Source organism: Aulonocara sp. 'chitande type north' Nkhata Bay, linkage group LG5 (genome assembly GCF_057382095.1).
Source record: "Aulonocara sp. 'chitande type north' Nkhata Bay isolate Kocher_YH1m ecotype deep benthic linkage group LG5, A_spYH_male_GT1.1, whole genome shotgun sequence".
Taxonomy (NCBI): domain Eukaryota; kingdom Metazoa; phylum Chordata; class Actinopteri; order Cichliformes; family Cichlidae; genus Aulonocara; species Aulonocara sp. 'chitande type north' Nkhata Bay.
Genome location: NC_141348.1, coordinates 28,034,662 through 28,057,355, shown reverse-complemented (window position 1 = coordinate 28,057,355; position 22,694 = coordinate 28,034,662). Strand labels below are relative to the sequence as shown.

Here is a 22,694-nt window from a genome sequence, read left to right as displayed (position 1 = left end):
GAGGAAGTATGACTCATCTAGTAACAAGATGCATTCTTCTGAATTCTCTGCAGACGTGTTGTTTGCTAAGTGAAGAGCACAGGAGAGTATGGCGGAGAGAGAGAAAAAGAAGGGAAGAGACAATGTGAAACCATAATCAAGACACTGGCTACGTGTGAGAGCAAGGACGGAACGATGGGGCAAGAGCAAGTCACCACGTGTGGGTTTCCTGGTCCACACACAGATCAACATTTCCTCCAACTCCACAGAGAGAATCCTTGGCTTCTGTTGGGGGTTTTCTGAATCACAGATGGAGACTCCAAGTACTAAGGCTAATCCATCAGGTTTCACACAAAAAAAAAAAAAGAAAAAAAAAAAAAGAGCAACAAATGACGATAGCAGAGAGGTTTTTGACGGGCGCTTCTTCTGAGCACTACAGATGATAATGAGGCACAAGCAAGGGGTATGAAAAAGAAGTGTTAAATCATCGAGTCTAAGAGATCCACTGCAGTTCCTTCCCAACTAACACCACATCTGCATAACTTGGCACTGGTCCTTACAGATCATGAGCCTCACACATCACATCATACAGACTCTAACTGCTGCATTAAGCTATTTCTGGACAGGTCACTTTAACATTGTCAGAAATCACAACATAGAGAAAAGAAGCAACTAAATGCAACCTTCAGTTGTGATCAAAAAAAAAAAAAAATGCTCAAACAGGTTCTATCTTGTGATATCATGATGAATGGTCTATCAGCCACCAGCTTACTGTTGGCAGAGTATTCAGTAGGGCTGCCACGATTAGTCGACTAGTCACGATTACATCAACTATCAAAATCGTTGATGTGTCGTTTGAAGCTTTGTAAGATCACAAAAGACGCAGGAATAAGTAGTAGGATTTAAGAGTGTAATAATGGACTGAAACAGAAGATGGCAGCACTGCATGTACAAGGATGCCAGCTGCCGTTAAACCCCGAAGAAAAAGAAGTAGCTCTGTCTCAGAATTCATAGCGCAGCCCAGCTCAGTTTCCAACAATGGCGGCAGCTAGTTAGTTTTAATATTACTCTTATTATTCTTTCTGGGTCACAAAATAAACGTTTAACATATTTTCAGGCGAGAATGTAGCTGTGTAAACCTCAAATATCTGCTCAGTTTATCAAGACACCACATATTTTCAAAAGCGCTCCGATGTTTTCGGAGACGTCTGAGACGTTTCGGCAAGGCTCACTAGAGCCCGTGAGAACACCGGAGTCCCGGCAAATCGTTTTCAAACCCACCGCCGTCTTTCGCTACTCAGGTTAAACATATACAAGTCACTTAGATAACTTAAAAATTTTATTGTTTGGCTTTTTTTAGTATTTTATTTGTTCCTGAGTAAATCGGTTTGGCTGAGATTAAAGTTATAGTTTTTACACAACTGAATAAACATCAAGCAGACAACTGATTATCAGAAGTGTGAGATGCTCGAAAATATACTCCGGTGTCCTGTTATATTTTAGATAGCAAGGAGTTTATTAAACTTCACCAAAACAATCAGCAAATTTCATTAAAATTTAATAAACTATCATCTTGTCTTTATTTTTAGTTAGCACAGACCTTAAACACTTAAAGCTGTAAGCTAATGATAGTTATATAAGAGCAGATGCTGCTGGTGCAATAAGCTGTACATCCAATGGATGCATGATCTGATTAGTCGACTAATCGCAAAAATAATCAGTGACTAGTCGACTATCAAAATAATCATTTGTGGCAGCCCTAGTATGAACCAAAGTTATGTGGCAAGCCCTCACCATTCAGCCTTAGGATTGTGGAGCAAAATTAAAACTGACCTTCTCCGACTTTGCCTTTTGGATTCTGCAGACTGATGTTCAACCAAATGACAATTCTTTTTTTCCCCTACCGTAACTACATTGCAACAGCATTAACACAATCATGCTATAAAGACAATAAACCTAGGAGGGCAGACAGAATTGCAACTTGCAGTGCATGCTTCCTTTTCAGACACTAATTCCGCTGTAGTAGACAAGCAAGTGGCATCCACACGAGAGATTATCCAACCGCACACTGCTGACCTTTTTTTTTTAGCAAGTGAATTCACCTTGGCTGTAAATTTGTACATCTTAAGTGGTTTATGTATGCTTGTACCTGTGAACCAGCTGCTGCATCTCACAGCACAAAGATTATCATATTCAATCAAGTCTGGTTTATGTTACGCTCTCCATGTATTATTGCTATGCTATCACCTATAAATTGCCATGTCATGCATGCAGTCCACAGGCGGGAGCTGGACGTAACATCTGGGAATATCGTGTTATTAAAGTGTCATTTCATGAAGAGACCTTAGTGCAGCAGTTATTGCCGCCATTCGTATGATATGTCATAAATGAAAGTTCTGTGGCGACTGGTATGCAGGAAAAGCTGCATTGTTTAGTCAGCTGTAAGTGCTACCGTATTAAGCTTAAAAATTTCCCTGTTCTCTAGGAATGCTGCCTAAAAATTGGATTTTATTTCTGCCACGCGAGCCAAAGTAATGATTAAAACAGATACCAAATACTAGGATGAAAGTTCCACTCTTATTACTTAAGCTGCGTCGGCTTAGCGAGCTCTCCTTCCTGCACAAAGCGCGAAGGTCTCCTAAGAGTGTGAATCATATATCAACTCCTTCTACTAAGCAACCAGCCAAAAGGAAAAAAAAAAAAAAAAGCCTACACTGATACTGAGGGCCTATTAAAACTCAAGGACAAAGCAAACAATATGATGAATTATTAAATCCGTCAAGGAACTGAAAACTGAGGCCCATTTTATTCGTTTAGGATTTGGGTCTTCATTAGCACTCATGTAAGTAAAATCTTACACGACACAGCTACTGCACACACACAATGTGCATTTACTCAGAAACACTTTTGTTTTCACGTCATTATGACTTGCAGGGCCCGATTTCCTTTGCACATCTACTACAGTAAAACCATCTAACCATCATTTTCGTAACACTTTTGGTCACGCACCTTTGCTTAAACCCAATGCAAAGATAAGATCAAGTTACACATTTATAGTAAAATTGCCACAAAATTTAATATATATATATATATATATATATATATCCTTCTTGCTACCACAAGGCTGTAATGACTCACCAAAACCGCCATGCAATACAAGAGCCGCCAAACCCCCCTCCTCTCCCCTCCGCCCCTACCCCACCCATTTCTTCTCCACTTTCTAAACTTACCCGGCAAACTCTAGTGTGGGTAGTTACTGTAGTTCCCCTTGCAAAGAGACCGTCCCTGATTAGTCAGACAGACATAAATCGATACACACTTTTAGATAAAACATGCATCTGAGCAAATGTACTGATAATATGAGCAAAAGAGCCAGCTGAATTAAATATCCCATGACTCCCTCACCAATTCACATCTACGCCCAACTCCAATCCAGGACGTGAATTGGCGCATACAAGACTAGTTCACTGACAAATTCAATTCAATAGATGAGGAGGAGGTAGGATGAGGAGAACTAGACAGTGGACTGCTGGATGAATAAAAAATGAAAAGTGTAGTGCTTCAGCAAATTCATTCTCTCCATCCCGTGAGGAGGGTGGGGGTGATGGAGGAGGAGGAGAGGCTCGTTTGAAAACCGAACCAGCGCTGCATTCCCACATCCACCCATATCCAGCGAGGGGCTCTTTAAAAATTCATTAATTTACAGCAAAAATAGATTAAAGCACCCAGCTGAGCAAAACCCAAAATTTGGCTCCTGAATAACATTAATGATAAAACATTTCCCTCAAGCCCAGGGGGTTTTGCCTGAAGAAACATTGCTGGCTTTTTTCACCTTACAGCACCTTGAGAATAATTTATTTTCAATCATTACTAAAATAATGCATTTCTAATTGTCATTTTTAATTATGCTTTTCTTCAAATGGAGAAAAAAAAAAAGAAAAGAAAAGCGCTGAGCAAAAACCTGCAAAAACTAATTAAAATCCATCCAAGGATATGCCATTCCCATGATGGCATGGCAATGCCATTCTATTCACCATTTGATATCTCAGCTACAGAGACTCAATGACAGCTGCTCCAGGCCCCAAAAATGCCTAGAACTGCAGTTACTGTAATTGCTCTGGCCAGCACTAAATGAGGTTCACTTAAGTGCAATTATCCCCCTCTGATCTCTCACATAAAGAGACTTCTTTAACATGGAGAAGTGGGCTCACACAATGTGACTGCAAACAAGATTCAAATTGGAATCAGGGAGGCATTTCCAGCAGATGAATGGCTTCATAGCTCATCGGCATTCTAGTGATGCACGGCTTTGCTAATGAAGACTGAGCCAGTCTCTTCTCACCAAACGCGGCGAAACATCCAACGCCGGATATAAGCAGGGTACAGGGAGAATTTTTCAAACAAAAAAAAAAAAAAAAAAAAACCCAAAAACTGTCCAGTCAGTGTGCCTGAGCCTGGCCTCCATGCAGAGCAAACAGCTGTTGAAATGAGAAGGAAGATCCTGTTTTTTCGCTCATCCAAGAAGAAAAACACGCTGAAGGACAAGATGATGGGCGATGAAGTGAGGAGGGAAGAAAAAAAAAAAAAGACCTAAAATAACTTCACATTCCAGAGCAGAGAGCGAAAGACTGAAACAAGCCACTTTGGATTCAGACCAAAACTAAGTCATTGTAAAAAATACTAAACAGAGCCCTCTGACCCAAAGCATCAGCAGTCCTCATGAATAAATTGCCATCTGCCAATCGCATAACACAAAAGGTTTTCAGCCTGAGGGGGAAGATGTGACCGTCTAATAGGGGTTGCAACAGAGGGTACCTGTTGGGTGCTGTCCAACTACACAGGGCGGTGGGGGGGCTGTGATGGGCCTTCATGTTGCCACAGGCTCAACTAGCACCAGGAGTCTGATAACTGCACCTCACGGATGGCCATTTGAATAATCACTTCAACAAGGGGAGAAATTAAAAAGCCTCTCAGTGAGACCGGCTAGGCACAGGGCCACATACTGAATACCAAATGAGCTCATATTCAAAAAAGTAAAAAGCTGTTCTGAATTCACAGTACAATACTGGCTTTCTGACCCCTGACATACATCAAAATTATCCCAATATCATGTCATTATTCTATTTAGTCTATTAAATTATACACCTCCAAGCATAACAGTACCTGTGATGAAATATTTTACATTTATGTTCCTTGTCTTCTGCACATGCCAACAAATTAATTTTTCTTCAGAGATGGTAGATAAATGTTATTGTCATCTCTCACACACACACACACACACACACACACACACACACACACACACACACACACACGATGTAGGTGTTTGGTTTTTTTTTTTAACCATTAAGCAGGATACTTCAAAAACCACAGTAGGTCAAAACTACAGATGAACCTGAATCTCATCCTCCCATGCACATTTAAAAATGGTTACGTGTGTAATGTGCTTTGCACTTTCTTCTCAAATAGTCAATCAATTTATCAAAGATGAACAACTGTTTTCTTTCTTTTTACTATGACAAATAAAATCCCAAACCAGGCTCCGTTTGATATCAAATTGTAAACTATAAACTACTGTACATAATACACATGAAGGAACCTCCAAGTCTGAGCCTGCCCAGCATTTTCAGCTTTAAACAGAAATGAACATGAGCATTGCTTACAGACTAAAATGAATTAAATGGATGTTACAGCAGTGCGTGCGTGCGTGCGTGTGTGTGTGTGTGTGTGTGTGTGTGTGTGTGTGTGTGTGTGTGTGTGTGTGTGTGTGTGGTAATGTATACTTTTGCAGCAGCCTTTAAAAAGCATGCATTAGCCGTACTTCAAGTCAGATAAGAACTGCAAATACTACCAGTGTCACACAGCCCGGTGACAGATCTTGGTTATAAAAACAGCAGTGTTTATAAAAAGGCGACTTTAGTGAATTGCATCAAGCACCAAAAAACACATAGCAAACTTAAGACTTTTCACACATCTTGTTTGGTGTCACTTCTTGAAACTCGAATGATAAAAATGACGGGGTAAGCATGCATGCTCATTTCCCCACAATACGCCTAATGGAACCACTGTGGCCCTAGTGACCTGGATGGAACAACTTCAAACACCATGCACACTTAAACACCATGTGTCTTCTACAGCTGCATGCACAGATAGCCTCGATCCAGACAGCTCTGTGGGCCTGCTATTTAAAGGATGGGTGATTAAGAAGCAAACCAGGTCTGACCTTTGATTGTGGGTGCTGACTAACGCTATGGGCATTTTGTTAGTTGAAGCATAAGGTCTGGCATGGTTGGGATGTTAGGGGGGAATTTATTACGCTTGGATTTAGTCATAAATTTAACCTTTTTTCGCCGGCTTTATGGCAAATTTAATTGAGAGTATATGATGATTAGCTCGTTGCAAGCCCATCTCTGCAATAGCACACTGAATCCGTTGATAAAGCCTGCACGAGTTGACAGCAGTGCAAATTAAGAGTTCAGTCATCCATCTTTTAATAAAGGAAGTCGGGATAAAAAGGGAAGAGCGCCGTTTTTGTACACAACTACATGCAAATGTCGCAGCTGTTTTGTTTTGGGGTTTTGTGTGTGTGTGTGTGTGTGTGTGTGTGTGTGTGTGTGTGTGTGTGTGTGTGTGTCTTATTCTGAACGATCACAAACTCACTACTAGAAAAAACATAAGAGATAAGAAAAAGCATGCCCCGAGAAATCTTGCACAAATGACCAAAGAGTTAACCGCAATACCCGCCTGTGCCGTCTCAGGACAATGCACAGCGGCACAGAGGCAGACTGGAGATCAAAATCAGCGGCGTAAAATGCACCTGAAACACGCTTTGCACTTGTTGATTGCCCAGCCTCATGACAATCCTTCGCCCTTCTCACACAGGTCGACTAGATTTTTGAGGGGGTCCCCCCCCATCTTTTTCATGCTAGGATCATTATTTTTCCTGCAGGAATTTATAACCTCGCCCGAGAAGCAGACGATTGACAGACGAGAAAACACACTGCAACAGCTGTGAGTCAAATACCGTCAGAGCACGCAGGAAAGCCAAATGACACTGGGCTCATGCACACACTCACTCCATGCTGGACACACATCGTCTCACATACCAAACAGCTAGCTTAACGATAGCTGTGGAGGGCTGGGGTAGGTCATTATACAGCCACCTAAAGCGAGGAAAAGCACAAGCGTACACACAAACACACCTAGCCCTGGCCCTGGAGAAAGCGCCCACAACACTCTGCTAAAGTTAGCTGGCTACCAAAACTGGCTAGCTAGCTGTCAAAGTTGCCCTGTCAGTTGTCACCGGTTGCACGGCGGTGTTAGCAGGCTAACGCAAGAGCTGTCAACTTGGAGAGTTGCAGCAGCACGGCCGGGGTGTACTAACACTGACCACGGGGGAAACACTGACTGGCTCCCTGAGCAGAAGAAGAAGGGGGGAAAAAAAACCAGGAGTCCCCCCTCACGCCTCAGCACAGCGAGTGGAGAACCGTGTGTCAGGGCCTGTTCACTGGGCGCAATCCCCACAACTTCAGTGCAGCTCACTTCCCCGTTAAAGTCGTCCATTTCGTGGGCCTTAGTTCAACTTCCATGCCCGTATAGCTCACTTACTCAGGGTGAAAGCTGCTGTGACGGTGGCTCTCTGTAATCCTCACGGTAGTTTTCAGAGTAACTGTCTCCCCCCTTCCTTCACCTCCTCTTCTTCGGATAGCGGGTTGCCCTCCCCCCTCGGGGATGTCCTGCGCTCCTGACGCTATCGTCCTGTGTGAAGAGCCGCTGTGACCGTGGCTTCGCCGGTGTGCCTGCGGTGCCGTGGCGTCCCTCTTCAGCTTCTCTCCGCCTTCACCCGTTCGCCTTTCTTTCGGCGGCCGAGCCAACATCCGGGACTCTCCCCTCTTTGGGTTAAGTGCCCGGAACTACTTTCACATAGACAGCTCACATGAAGGTTTCTTTTCTCTCTCTCTCTCTCTGTCTTTCACCACCCCTGCCGCCACAGAAACTAGCGCGCGGTTAAATGCACACGCCCGCAGTGGAAAAAGCACCCGCACACACGAAAGCACTTCAATCAATAAAAATGATCCGTGATATCTGCTTTATTTATTGCGCACTGGGTGTAAATGTAGCTCAAAGTGCGCAGAAAAATAGAGGCAACATCACAGAATAAAAGCAGGAGGCGCGCGGGGGGGGGGGGGGAGTAGTTGAATACAGTCCACATGGTCTGATAAGTCACCTTTTTTAATAAAAGGTGTGTAAGTTTTAACCAGTGGCTTTATTTATACTTATTCAAAGGTTAAATCATTTAGTAAAACTGTAGCCTACTTACAAGCTCTAACAGGTTTCCAGGTCTATTAAATGGGTGTATGCTGCTTTCATTGTAATAAGTGGGTTATAAATTGTGGCAGCCATCAAGTCTGCAGATAGCTCACACGTTAATAAGATGTTAATAAAGGGTAAAATCCCTAGAAAATAATTAAAAAATATCTCTAAATCAATACAAACCTCATGCAGCATGCCTTTTTTCTTTAAGTTGCTCTGATTATTAATTATTAACTGCTGAAACTGCAATAAGTTACTACTTGCAAAAACTTGTATGAAGCATGCCTTTTTAGGAAGTGATACCCACAGGAAGTGTAGATCAAAGATCGGATGAAAGAGTTTAATTAAAATGTGCATCTTTTAAGGAGTAGGTGTTTCAGAGAAATGAAATAGACAGTGATAAAAGACAAGCATTAGTGTTTTGAAACAGCACGATACAGGATCATCTCCATACAAAGGTGCAGTTTTAGCTCAGTTACCACAGTTGGGGGAAAAAAGACCTAAAAATAACAGGCTGGTGTTTCTAAACTTAACCCTGTACTGAATCAACCTTTACTGCAGGAGCATGTGCACACATGTAAGTGGTCCGAGCCTATGTAAATATAGCGAGCTTAAAAACTATTTAAAATGTCCATTGCACAATGTGAACTGCACCATAAATTCACAGAGCAAAAAAAAAAAAAAATTGCCAGCAATAACATGACACTAATGGGCTCAGTGACCTCAATGCCCGCAATCACTTCAAAGCAGTTGTAAGCAGTATTATAACAACGGAAGGAAAAGTTTACCGTGGCATCGCCTTAATTTTCATTCATGCTTCTTCTGGGCTTTTTATATGGGATAATTTAAGAAACTGGAAGTGTGTGATAGAGGTGTGGTTGTTGTATGTGGGGAATTTGGTTGCCTTTTTTTGAATTGTTCTGTCTGTTCTTCTGCCAAAGTGTTGCAATCATTTAATTAGTGTGAAGGTTTTATGCTCACTAATATCTGGATGTCCTTTAACTCCACTCATAAAGCTCGACCTTCAACGCGGAGGCTTGCAGAGGCCATCAAAAGAGAAATATCAGCATGGCATCTTTAGTGCAAAACAGTGATCCTGAAAAAATACAAGCAATCACTACATCGATTTATGTTTTTTCCAGCTATTTTTATTATTAATACTTTATTTAGAATTTTCCATGTCACTTATTTTCACCTAAGCTACAACATATATTTTTATTACTTAGTTATTATCATTATTATAATTAATAGTTATTTTATTAGTTATGCAAACAGATATCATATTGTTCTGATATCTAGTAAAAAAAAGTTATTTAGCTTTTACAAATGTGCATCGCATGCGCTTAAACTGGAAGGGAAAACAATGCAATTAAGTACGCACGTGAAGGTAGCAGCCGAAGTGGTGCAACTGTCCTTCCAACGGTGCAGCAGCGGCACCTGCCGGTCGATTGCGGAACTGCCGCCAATAAATCCTAAAAATATGGAACAAGACAATTGATAAACGATTAAAGTCTTAAAATAAAAGGTTTGTAGGTATACTGGCTCAGCCTGCCCTCCTCTAGCTTATGATGTGCCACTTTAGGCTGAAATAAAAAGTTTATGGTGAATAAAACTTATATATCCCAAAATAGTTTTCACACTGACCAAGCAGTTGATTTTTGTGAGTTGTTATTGGTTAGTTTCTCAGATGATTTCTTTAGTTTTTGAAAATCACAAATCCTGAAAATGGACTTTCCTTAGCTACATCTTTTTGTATATATGTATATATATTTTATATATTTTGTGTGTGTGCGTGTATATATATATACATATATATACATACATACATATATATATATATATATATATATATATATATATATATATATATATATAGAGAGAGAGAGAGAGAGAGAGAGAGACACTTTATTGAAACTACAACTGAACTTGTTGTGTTACAGCAGCATGATAAAGAAAAAAAAACTAGTTCAGTCCACGATAAACAACAAATAAGCAACACAGATTTTAAAAAGTGCCACAGGCACCTGGTAAGGGCCTTACACTATGAGATGGTGTCATAACAGTAACAACAACAACAAAGAAAAAAGGAGATCAGATAATAAAAAAATTGTTAACTTAATGAAAAATAAGAATTTATACAACTCGCCTGTCACGTTTACATAAACTATTACATAAAAACTGTGCATTACACCTTTAACCCTTACATACTGTTCAGATCAAATTTGGATAGCAGTAAAAATAAAAATTTGAAATGAAAGTAACACAAACAATAAACCACAAAAATATTGAAATACTGTCTGTGTTCCCATCACAATTGCTCCAATTCCCACAGAGACAGACTGTCGAGTCTTTGAAACAGTGAAATAGGATGCACTTAAGGAGCAGAGTTTAGAGGACACAAGATCTGCACAGTCAGCTGGAATGCAATGAAACAATCTAAAGCTAAACTAATTAAAACACATTTATTCTTAGATAAATGAGATTAAACTAGTTCTAAGCTAAGCGATTGAAAGAGGGCTTGGAAGGATCATATTGTAATGCACTTACATTTCTATAGGTCTGTTCTAGTTTTACTAGCTGCTCAGTAAGTGCTTTATTTATTAAAAAAATAAATGCGTTCACAAAAGCAGACTTTTCCCTTAAACTATAAAAACATAACTTTTGCCTAAAATTAAAAATAACAGTAAAAATGTTCAGATTGTCATATTTCTAATCCACTTGTTTTTGGTTTGGATTATTATTAATATTCATCTTAATCTCAGATTTAAACACAAATGACATGTACAAGACACATATATGAAATAAAACATATATTTTGTACATATACATATATATATATTGAATTTCAAATAAACGCATTTTTCTCCTCCCCGAAAAGCTTGTATTTAAATCTTTTTCAAAACTTACCAGAAATTAGATGTACAAACGCGCACCAACATCCAAAGAAAAGGAGCTTTCAATGATGCTGTTGCTTGTCAAACTAGTCGCACACAAAGTTCAATTCAACATTTTGTCTTTGCTCGTCGACTGTATCTGCTGATTCAGTGGGACAGTCCAGTGCAAAAAGATCCCCTTTTTGAGAGAAATTCCCCTTGTCCTCTCCGTTGATGCTCGGGTTTTATAAAGTTTGACACTTCAAGCAGGAGGGAAAAATAATTGACGCACTGCTGACTCAAAAGCAGACTACCATTTCTTTGTTTAATACCGCAAATGGCCGCTAGGGGAGCTGGAGGCGTTGTGCTGTATTTATAAAAACCAAAGAGTTGGCCTTCAGGAAGTGCACAAGTTCTTTGGAGGTATCCGAATACCAAAGTGGGGTGTTTTGAAGTTTTGTCTGTGAGTCTGAGACGTCGTTTACGTTTTATATAAGGTATTACCGCAGTTGCAAGTAACCTACAAACATCATGTAGCGCTATGTCGTGTCGCCTTTCTTATTACTGAACATTAAGTAGCCAAAGAAAGTGTCCACCTTCTACTTTGACAGCGTGTTTACTGTCGCGTGTCATTTAACCGCAAACAGGTGTGTATCACGTCAGTGTTGTGCTGTGAAGTTCACCCATACGTAACGATGATGCGAGAATATGCATTAATGTAAACTTAGCCTGTTATTCGACCTGTAAACGGATCAGTGAACAAAGCGAGGATTTTCAGGGAGGCGTGGGTTTATTTCTTCATATTCTTCTTCTCATTAGTCAGCTGTAACATTTGGAAACCACAGGCTATGGGACAAACCGCTATAGATACAAACATAGGTAAGACATAATATCAGAAATACCACGATATAAAAACAGACTGTAAAAAAGTGGACAGTTTAAGTTATTGCACCTATATGTTTAAACACTTTTGGCACTTTGCTAGAGAAACTAAGCAGAGCTCTTTGAGGGACAGAGGCCTATACAGTCAGGACAAGTAGATGATTAGTGTTGGTTGAACCTGTATAAATGTTAAATGACGACAACATTTTAAGATCTAGCCCCCCTGGTGACCTTGAATTTGATAAGCAGAAGGGGGTGGATGGATGCATCCACCCCACCTAATAAAGTGTGAATTCAGTTTACTTTATGCTTATGTATTGCACATTTTGGGTTTTTTTCTTAAATTTTATGTAAATGTACAACGATCATGGCCATCCAGCACACCATTAATTCTTGTTACCGTCAGGTAGACGTTACAGGAGGATGGCTGCACGTACATTTACAGTGCTTAATAAATTCAGCAGATCGTCACCCAGAGTAATGCTTATGCTACACTGGCCTAAATTTAAAGTATTGGCAATTTTTTATCTTTCTGTAATGATTAACCCACCAGTATGCACAAGTCCTTTAATCAAAATAATATTTACAATACTATAATACAATAATACAAATATTATTTTTATCCATGAATTTTCAAATGCGCTGTTTTACCAAAAAAAGAGAAGAAAATAGTGAAGCACAGAATTAACAGTCTTCATTAACTGTCATTTTCTAAATACTGAACGGGAAAATGTAGTTTTTGTGGTTAAATGTCACGCTTTGGGTGTAAAATTATCAGCATTATTTTAATATTGTCCCAGTCAGCTTTATTAAAGTAGGCCCAGTGTGATTTATAACTGTACATCCATAAATTTGTGACCTGCAGAAACCAACAGCGAGGTAATCTGATACTGAAATGTCCCACTTTGAAAACAGACCTGTCACTGGAGACTGTTGAATCACATTAGGCATCACTTAAAGATGCCTCCTTCTTCTCTCTTGTCAGGTGATGGCTGAACCCAGAATATCATCTATTGATGGGAAGTTAGCAGAAGAATTTGCTGTTCCCTCCCATGTGGAGGAGGTCAAAGAGAAGATGGCTGCTTTTGCCAGCTTTCATGCAGAAGCAGGCCGAAAGGTGGTTCTCATCACTTCAGGAGGCACCAAGGTTCCCCTGGAGTCCCGCACTGTTCGCTTCCTCGATAACTTCAGCAGCGGCAGGCGAGGAGCCTCCTCTGCAGAGTATTTCATAGACTCTGGTTATGCAGTCATTTTCCTACACAGGCATCGCTCACTCTACCCCTACACACGGATGTTTTTAACCATCAACATGCTGGACGCTCTGGAGTTTCAAGGTGGAGGAGCGCCTGGTAATACTGGTGAAGTGGTGGTTAATCAGCAGGTGCTGCCGAACATTGCCAAAGTACTGAAGAGATACGAGGAGGTGAAAAAAAGCAGACTTCTTCTGCCTATCGAGTTCAGCACTCTGTCAGAGTATCTGCACCTACTCAAAGCAGCAGCGCAGGCTCTCAGCAAAATAGGTAACAGCAGGTTAAAGGCCTGAGCTGTGGCTTTGTCTAACATACATTCAAAACATCTTCACAAGTGTTTGTTCTGCCCTTAGGATCAAAGGCTATGTTTTACTTGGCTGCAGCAGTGTCTGATTTCTACATCCCAGCATCTGAGATGCCTGAACACAAAATCCAGTCTTCCAACGGACCTCTTCAGGTGAGGGTGGGGGGAAATGGTGTTATTGGTCTGCTTTTTATTCACCACTTCAGTTCGGAGGTGTGTAAAAGGAAGCATGAGATGTGAGTACGAAGGGGGTTCACTGCTTACGGGGGAATATTGCCATGGTAACATATGCTGCTAACCTAATGATAATTAGAGAGTCATCGTTCCTGGAAGATCCCCAGACCTCTGTGTACGGATACCACAGTGTCTTTGTGTCTGATGAGCATCAGTAAGAAATACAGATACTTGGATGAAGCTTTATTTTTTCCTGTTGGTTGCAAATAATTTTACTTTTATTGTTATATAAGCATCAATATATGGTCCTAAAACCGAGCACTAATTTATACTTACAGCTAGGGAATAAACTCCAGGCTGTGAACCCTTACGCTTGCGGTCCCCAACCCCCGGGGCATGGTCCGTGAGTCGTTTGGTACCGGGCCCCGAGAGTCGAAGCTTGGGTGTGAAATTTGTAGTTTCCCTGGGTTTTTTTTTTACCGTGTTGTAGTTGTGTCTTATTTTGAAAGAAATATTTATACATTACCATAGCGACCAGAGAGCATTAAAGGGCAGAGAGGAAGATCTTACTCTTAATGTTGTTGGAGCATTTCAGGAGGACGCTGCTAATGAAGTTCCACAATTACACAGTTAATTTGCGTTTATTATATTTAGAAAATACCAGTTTTTGTCTTGGTCATATAATTTTATTTTGTTGTATTTATCCGCGACACCTTAAAGGCCGGTCTGTGAAAATATGGTCTGACATTAAACCGGTCCGTGGAGCAAAACGGGTTGGGGAACTGCTGCGTTAAACAGCTGCACATACTTTCAATTCAGCAGTTGTTATTGTTGCTCCTCTCAGTTGCTGAATTACATTTTCCTGTGCGTATGCCTCTTTAGTCTTGCCAGTAATTACAATTTTTCTTCTGCCCTTCAGCTGAGCATGAAAATGGTCCCCAAGATATTGTCCCCACTGGTGAAAGAATGGGCACCTCAGGCATTTGTCATATCCTTCAAACTCGAGACTGATGCGTCGATCCTGCTGGACAAGGCTCGACGAGCTCTGGATACCTACAGGCACCAAGCAGTGGTGGCCAACGTACTGGACTCTAGGCGGGGTTATGTGGTGGTGGTGACCCTTGAGACTCAGGCTGAGCTAATCCTAACTGAGGAGGATGTGAAGAATGAGGTGGAGATAGAAGAGAGGATAGTCAGCAACTTGACGTCGGCGCATGACAACTTCATAACTCAACAAGTGGCTTGATAGAACGTATCTGCATGTCTGAGCAGCTTTAAGTTGTGTCTGTATTCTTACGTGATCCACATTGGGCTGCAATTCATACCTGCCTGTTCTGCTGGCAAGTTACTGTATATTCAGTATGCTCTACTGTTGCAAAACCTTAGCGACAACTGTAAGTCACATCTTCCTTGTTTGTTGTGTGTGTTCTAAGAATGAACCTCGAAGCATTAAACGCAGTCTCTGTAGAGGGACAATATCCAGGTTTTAAAATGTTTATTCACACTTTCTAGTAATCAGAAAAGCAGTTTCAAGTTTTAAAACAATGACAATATTTTCTTTCCTGCAAGGTTTTCCAATAATAAACATTTAAAATCACAGTCCACTGGTACTGGTTCAATCTCACTGCCACACTTGGCAGCATATTCTGGACTCGGTTACTTGAGTTTGACACTCTTCTTGACACCAGCACGAATACCAGACAGCTCTCCGCTGTATCTCGTCTCTTCGTGACGAACCTCTCGGACCTGGCGAAACGATAAGCAGCAATTTTAAAACGCATCGCAGAAATGTGTGTCACAATCCAGCACATCCTCTTTAAGAGTCTTCAGACAATCCCTGAAATCCTTGCTCAACGATGTAATAAAACATGTTGAATACAGACCTGTCCCTTTCTGCGGATTTTAGCCCGTCTGAACTTCTCTCTGTGCTTGACTCTGGGATTACGGTCAATTTTCTTCCTTTTCGGCGTGAGCCCCTTGTTCTTGGCCATCTGTGGAATTGTTAGACAAACATAATTAATACAATTCAGAAATCAGTGTCACACACTGGATCTAGAAAACTTGGAGGAGAATCCAGAGATGTAAACACGCAGTGCTGTGGAGAACACTTTAAAGCTTGCACTTACGTACTTTTAAAGGATAATTAAGCTGAATTTTGCAAACACGCTCTCTGAAGCTGTAGCAAAACAACTTGATATGCACACTACAATCCATTTTCTTGAACTAGAGCTAGATAAAATCTTTAGTGTACTACTGCGAGTGCCCAGCAGATGGCACTCAATCACGTTTATTAACACCAGTACTTCCAAAAGTGTAGTTTAGACTCCATTCTCCAACAACCGTAATGGCAAATAAATGACTACTTCAAGAAGTTAAGTTGTTCATTTTTAACATTTTCAGTTATTTAATTGGGTCGAAATTATTAATCTGTTATCCAACTACAATCCTTTGTATATTTATCAATTACATATACAATATAGACATGATTTTTTTTATTTATTTATTTTTTTAAAATACCTAGAGGTCAAAATGAGTAAGCATACAAAGACATATGCTTGTGTAACACTAAAAAAAACAAATGTATCCATAGTTATAAAATGTAATGCTTGGATAATTATTAAACAAGCTGTGGCATATGCTACAGTTATCAGTGGGCTCCATCCATTAAATTTCTGCTGTAAGTACTCATGTTTTGTGCAAATACATGACTGTATCACTCAGTACCTGGTAAGTGATTCCTCTCTTTGCATTTGGATCCAATTCTTCCTCTTCTTCATTCTCCTCCATCCTGTAACACAAAGATTTTCTTAATGTTTCACTCTCCTGGTTGATTTTACCTTATATAAATTTGATTCAGTACTACCAAAATATCCAACATGGCTCTTTTGGTGAATACTCTACCAGAGGCACAGTGTCATTTTGGCAACTGAACACCAGTCTGTCCTGTAACTGCTCTCTACATGTTTAGAGCCAAGCCACACATATTTCAGCTCCCCAATAATACTGGTGTTTAAATAGAACTGAACCACTCAGAGGGATGTAAGACTTTAGAGTGAGCAGAGCAGTTTGCAGTGTTTCAGGCTTCTGAAAAATTTCAGTGTATTTCCCAATACTATAGTATATCAAATGTGCTACATCGTGACATCTATTGCAACATGCAAGTCGGCACGGATTCCTGTTATTCTGACCCCAAATCCTCTGCATATCAAAGACACATCCCATGAGTACACTTCCTGTACTTTTACTGCAAGTTAAAAAGTGCATACTTACATTTCATCTTCTGGATTATTGCCCTTCCTCTTTAATTTTAACCGTTCCTCTGCCTCTTTGTAGAAGCGTAGAGCTTCTTCCTCATCCAGGTCAGAGTCTGACTCCTCCTCGGGCACAGCTTCTCCAGATTCCTGTATCCAGTGGGTGCGTGCACACATACGCACACATTAGCAATCAATATAAAAGTTAAACGTCGGCACTAGGGGTCATCTGAGGATGCTCTTTATGTATATCAATGTTGTCGAAGAGTGTCCTCAGATAACCCCTGGTGCAGACGTAATATAGTAGTATATTAATGTTGTTCTCTTACCTTTTCCTTCCTATTTGAAACTTTAGACTTCTTGCCTTCTGCTTGCTTGCTTCCTGCCTTATTTTCCTCTCCACCAGCTAGTAGCTGGCGAAACTCTGGAGCGAGCCGAGCATCTACTGCGCCTAGTTCATTGATGAGCTGCAAGCAGGCATCAGAGACTCAGTAAGACATTTTGCGGATTTTTGTGATCAGCTTTGTAGGATGTGTGTCAGGAGAGATTTCATAATCGTGTGTCTCATGGTGCTGGTTTGGAGTGTCAATACAGTGAAATCACAAATAAAAGATGCCGACCAAAGTAACAAACGCACAGTAAAAGATTTTGGCTTTTAGTTGCAACAAACAGCTACTATTTTAACCCCTGTGAACCTGACCTGCTGAGCCTGAAGTATCTCACTGATGCCGTTTATTTACACTCAACAAAAATATAAACGCAACACCTTTGTTACTGCTCCCATTCCCCATGGGATGGACGTAGAGACCTAAAATTCATTCCAGATACACAATATAACCATCCCTCCCAAACAGTGGTCACAAATCAGTCCAAATGTGTGGTAGTGGGCACATCTGCTATATTGAGATAATCCATCCCACCTCACAGGTGTGCCACATCAGGATGCTGATCTGACATCATGAGTAGTGCACAGGTGTACCTCAGACTGCCCACAACAAAAGGCCACCCTGGAATGTGCAGTTTTTTGCGCTATTGGGGGTCTGGGGACCCAGAACCGGTCAGTATCTGGTGTGACCACCATTTGCCTCATGCAGTGCAACACATCGTCGCATGGAGTCTATCAGATTGTCAATTGTGGCCTGTGGAATGTTGGTCCACTCCACTTCAATGGCTGTGCGAGGTTGTTGGATATTCGTGGGAACTGGTACACGCTGTCGTATACGCCGGTCAAGCACATCCCGAACATGCTCAATGGGTGACATGTCCGGTGAGTATGCTGGCCATGCAAGAACTGGGACATTCTCAGCTGCCATCTGCCCTGAACAATGTGAACCATGATTCATCCGTGAAGCGCACACCTCTCCAACGTGCCAGACGCCATCGAATGTGAGCATTTGCCCACACAAGTCTGTTATGGCGACGAGCTGGAGTCAGGTCAAGACCCCGATGAGGACGACGGGCATGCAGTTGAGCGTCCCTGAGACGGTTTCTGACAGTTCGTGCAGAAATTGTTTGGTTGTGCAAACCAATTGTTCCAGCAGCTGTCTGGGTGGCTGGTCTCAGACGACCTTGGAGGTGAACCTGCTGGATGTGGAGGTCCTGGGCTGGTGTGGTTACACGAGGTCTGCGGTTGTGAGGCCGGTTGGATGTGCTGCCATATTCTCTGAAACGCCTGTGGAGACGGCTTATGGTTGAGAAATGAACATTCAATGCACGGGCGACAGATCTGGTTGACATTCCTGCTGTCAGCATGCCAATTGCACGCGTCCTCATTGCTTGTGGCATCTGTGGCATTTTGCTGTGAGACAAAACTGCACATTCCAGGGTGGCCTTTTGTTGTGGGCAGTCTGAGGTACACCTGTGCACTACTCATGATGTCAGATCAGCATCCTGATGTGGCACACCTGTGAGGTGGGATGGATTATCTCAATATAGCAGATGTGCCCACTACCACACATTTGGACTGATTTGTGACCACTGTTTGGGAGGGATGGTTATATTGTGTATCTGGAATGAATTTTAGGTCTCTACGTCCATCCCATGGGGAATGGGAGCAGTAACAAAGGTGTTGCGTTTATATTTTTGTTGAGTGTAATTCAGATCAAAGTGCATATAAGCGTGGATTACCTGCACATATTTACAAGAAGAGAGCTCCACTGATGATTCCCAACACCCGACTGACTGAACTGAGTTTAGCATTTCAAAGTTAATTAATTCAAAGTTCAGGGTTTGTTCTGAGTTTGCTAAACCTGCCTTTTGGGTTAAGCTCTAGGGCTCATAATCACACATCCTGCGACAATCCTCTTGGACTCATAACAGAGCCTACAAATGTTGAGCTTTCGCATGCTTTTTTTTAAAATTAAAGTACCAAATCTAGGAGAAACTGCTCACCTGTTTTTCAGCATGGTCTAAACATCAGTGTGTGGACTTACATTTCTGTAGGTGAGCAGTCTTTCAATCACAGGGTGGTTGTGAGCAGGTATCCGCTTTGCTTTCAGCACCAAGTAGAAGCTGATGTTTGTGCAGTAACTGTGGCAGGAGAGAAACATCATTCAGTGACAGAGCGTGACAGTTTGTCGTGTGAGTCTACGATCCAATCACAACTTACTTGAGATAAAGTTGCTGCTTTGTCTTCAGGTAATTGGCACCCTTTAGGTAAAAAAAACAAAACAAACAAGGATGAAAGATGTTCAGATTCACATCGTTGATTTTCATGATATTGATGACATGTTCCTGTATACTCAAACACGTCTACACAAGCAAAAAGTTGGTGGTTTGATTCCAGCCAGAGATATATGGATGTGGATTTGCATGTGGACGCGTATCCAGTGTAAAAATCTGAGCAGCTGAAAGTAGCTTACTTACAAATAAGGCTGTAAGCAGTGCACCACAAGTATGAGTATCTTCTCCTTTCATCATGATTAAAGGTTGGAAACACAGAGGAACTTACAATACAATCACAATTTGTTTCCCTAGATAATGGTGCAGATACAAGAAAGACACAGGCGTCATGGTGTTGACGCCTGTGTCCATCATTATTCATTAAATTCTGGCCACCTGATAAAGAAAGCCCAATGATAGTATAATTAAGCTCAGTTTTGATCTCTACTGGTCCCTTGAACAACTGCATGCTTCTTACAGTCTGTCTGCTTTCTGGGGCAGAGAGAGTAATGTACACAGCTTTTTGTGTGTTTTATCACAGGAAATGCCTGCGTGTAGTGGCTGAAAGCAACACCATGAGAAAAATGTAGCCAAGTGTGCTCACCTTTCCTGCAGGGATCTTTCCCTCCTTAACCATTTGCATGAGAGGCTGAAGCTCATTCTTGAGCTCGTTAAGCTGTACAAAGAAACAGGAATAAGTCACATCTATTGCACGTCACTTGAAAATTTAAAGGCTCTTTAAGTCTGAAGTTGCGTCCTTCCTATTTGTCTCTTACCTTTGCCTTGAAGTCCTGAATAAGCTCAAGCAGCTCTGGTGACTCTTTCTTCAAAAGCTTCATTTTTTCCTTCTGAGACATCTGCTTCAGGTCTTTCACAATCCTCTCCTCTTTTTCCACAGGCTTGCTTTCATCCTTCTCCACAGCAAATTCCTTCATTTAGGCAAAGACGTACAATTAGAATTAGACGTTTCTGTCAGCATGTCATTAGGCCTACGAGAGAGATAAATACCTGAAAAAAGTTCAAATCATAATCCTCCTCGCTCAGATTTGCAGCTAAACGTTTTTGGATGTTTTTAGCCTCTTCTTCTTCTTCTTGTTCCTCAGCCTCCAACTCTTCTTGCGATTTCCCTTCTGTAATAACAGTGATCGAAATGTTGCATAATAAAAGATAATGCAATCATCACACAATGCAATAATACGGCTTGAGATAAAAGGTTCTTACTTGAGGTCACATAATCTGAATCGTAGAACATTTTTTTCTTTCTGCCCCAGGCCATTTCATTAGGGAGCTCTGCAGCAGACAATGTAAACACAGTGAGATAGGCTCAAAATGAAAAGCACACACACACACACACACACACACACACACACACGTCAATTTACCGTCCTCATTTCTCCCTTCTAAATCACTCTCCATATCTGTCCCCTCTTCCTCATTTTCTTCTTCTTCCTCCCCTTCATCATCTTCCGACTCAGAAAGATCCAGGGGCATCACCTCCTCCTGTGAAATTCCGATAATCTCAGGTTTCTTCTCGGCTGTTCCTCTACATTTTTCACCTGCAGTTACTTTTAAACAAACACGTACGACATTACCTCATCGTCCACTTCCTCCCGGTCGCTCTCCATTTGAACACCTCGGGCGAGAAGTTTCTGCGGCAAAGACACCGGAGCACGAAGAAAGGTTACAGAACACAACTGTTGCACTGCACACCTACCGTAGAACAAATAAAGAACTTACTGCAATCTTCTCATCATGAAACTCATCAATCTTGTCTTTTGTGTATGTTGAGGATTTCTGAATGAGAAAAGAGAAAACACCTTTGAGAATGAAAACAGTTGTATCAAGTCACCATATGAGAGCACGCTGGTCTTTATTTAGTTTATTCTTCACAGGTCATCAAGGTTTGGCTCAACGTAGATATTACCGCTTTGTTGGTTACAGAAAGCAACAGTTTAATCATACGATCAGGCAAGATTTCAGATCTTGTTTTTATTATTTTAAAGCTATAATTTGACCTCTCTTTTCAGAGTAATATTTTGTCCCCCTTAAAGTCACCAACTACCCTCTAGTTTAGAAATCAGAGGACAATACCGACTTGGGTAAAGTAAGCAAAGAGCCACACACTGAGTAACTGTAACATAATGTGAAATCATGTTAAACTCCAAAGAAATCATTAAAACCTTATCCCCCACATCCATGCAAACTTCTGACCACAGCTGTATAAAACACTGCGTGTCTTACCTTATCAGGGACAGGCATGTCGTTGTAGGCTTCAGGGTCGTCTTCATCATAGACCTCATCCTTGTTTGGCCGCTGCGCGTGTTTTCCCCTGAACAGCAAAAGACAAATAACAAATAAAGACTCAAAACTTCTGGTTAAATACCAGATTTATTTTTCCCGGATCACTCCACACTTCACTAGCGCCAGCTCCCATCACAGCAGTGGAGTATAAATCATGCACCCGTATGCTTGTAAATTAAGACTAACAACTTATCGTTGTTTCTACAACACTGCACGCCAATTGTGACCACACGAACCCCCAGAAAAACAGAGCAGAGACGCTATAAAGACAAGCTAACAGGTAGATACATCTTAGCCAAACTTACCGTTTTGCTCGAACCATGATGAACCAGCTTCACACACAGCGGACAATAAACCACGTCTGTGTGCGTATAAATGCAGATTAAAACTGAATATATCCACTTCAGTTAACTGCACACATCTGTTTTACTCACTGGATACCATGTGCCACAAGAAACGTCCCCTTCCTCTTCAGCTCAAACGGCAATCAGAGAGGAAACTTACCGCCCCCTGCTGTCCTGGAGGATTTCTACAAACTGTGCGGAGAGTTATCTGACCATTCATCTCTACATGTGTGTATTTATTCTTTGAAAAATTGGTCCCCAACATCGCATAATAAAATAATTTTAGCTGTTTTACAACTTTTTTTTAAACTTTACAAGCTTTATGAATTAAGATTAAGTAACTGAGCATGTATTTTTATACT

The 22,694-nt window shown here is 41.1% G+C and overlaps 3 protein-coding genes across 8 annotated transcripts in view; 1 reads left to right on the top strand and 2 right to left on the bottom strand.

Moving 5' to 3' along the window:
- The window catches only part of foxj3 (forkhead box J3), a 100,517-nt gene extending 92,687 nt beyond the window's left edge, over nucleotides 1-7,830 (bottom strand). For both annotated transcript variants that reach the window (XM_086292709.1, XM_086292710.1), the window contains exon 1: nucleotides 7,588-7,830. The gene's annotated coding sequence lies outside the window, so the exon portion shown is untranslated. The remainder of the gene's footprint in view (nucleotides 1-7,587) is intronic.
- ppcs (phosphopantothenoylcysteine synthetase) lies at nucleotides 6,871-15,372 on the top strand. Of its 5 annotated transcripts, none has more exons than XM_086292716.1 (4): nucleotides 6,871-6,990; nucleotides 13,033-13,567; nucleotides 13,651-13,754; nucleotides 14,695-15,372. In XM_086292716.1, exons 2-4 carry the CDS (start codon nucleotides 13,036-13,038, stop codon nucleotides 15,019-15,021), a joined length of 963 nt encoding a protein of 320 aa, XP_086148842.1. In that variant the 5' UTR covers nucleotides 6,871-6,990; nucleotides 13,033-13,035; the 3' UTR covers nucleotides 15,022-15,372. The 5 variants fall into 5 exon arrangements, with proteins under 5 accessions (XP_086148842.1, XP_086148838.1, XP_086148840.1 ...); XM_086292712.1 differs by lacking the exon at nucleotides 6,871-6,990 and adding an exon at nucleotides 11,554-11,662; XM_086292714.1 differs by lacking the exon at nucleotides 6,871-6,990 and adding an exon at nucleotides 11,567-11,628.
- utp3 (UTP3 small subunit processome component) lies at nucleotides 15,241-22,466 on the bottom strand. The gene is made up of 16 exons (XM_086292711.1): nucleotides 22,294-22,466; nucleotides 21,929-22,016; nucleotides 21,425-21,481; nucleotides 21,280-21,336; nucleotides 21,070-21,187; nucleotides 20,909-20,977; nucleotides 20,696-20,817; nucleotides 20,464-20,616; nucleotides 20,292-20,363; nucleotides 19,635-19,675; nucleotides 19,459-19,555; nucleotides 17,356-17,493; nucleotides 17,046-17,176; nucleotides 16,500-16,563; nucleotides 15,659-15,766; nucleotides 15,241-15,521 (listed from the first exon to the last, which is right to left on the bottom strand). Exons 1-16 carry the CDS (start codon nucleotides 22,308-22,310, stop codon nucleotides 15,432-15,434), a joined length of 1,422 nt encoding a protein of 473 aa, XP_086148837.1. The 5' UTR covers nucleotides 22,311-22,466; the 3' UTR covers nucleotides 15,241-15,431.
- Nucleotides 22,467-22,694: the final 228 nt, after the last annotated feature.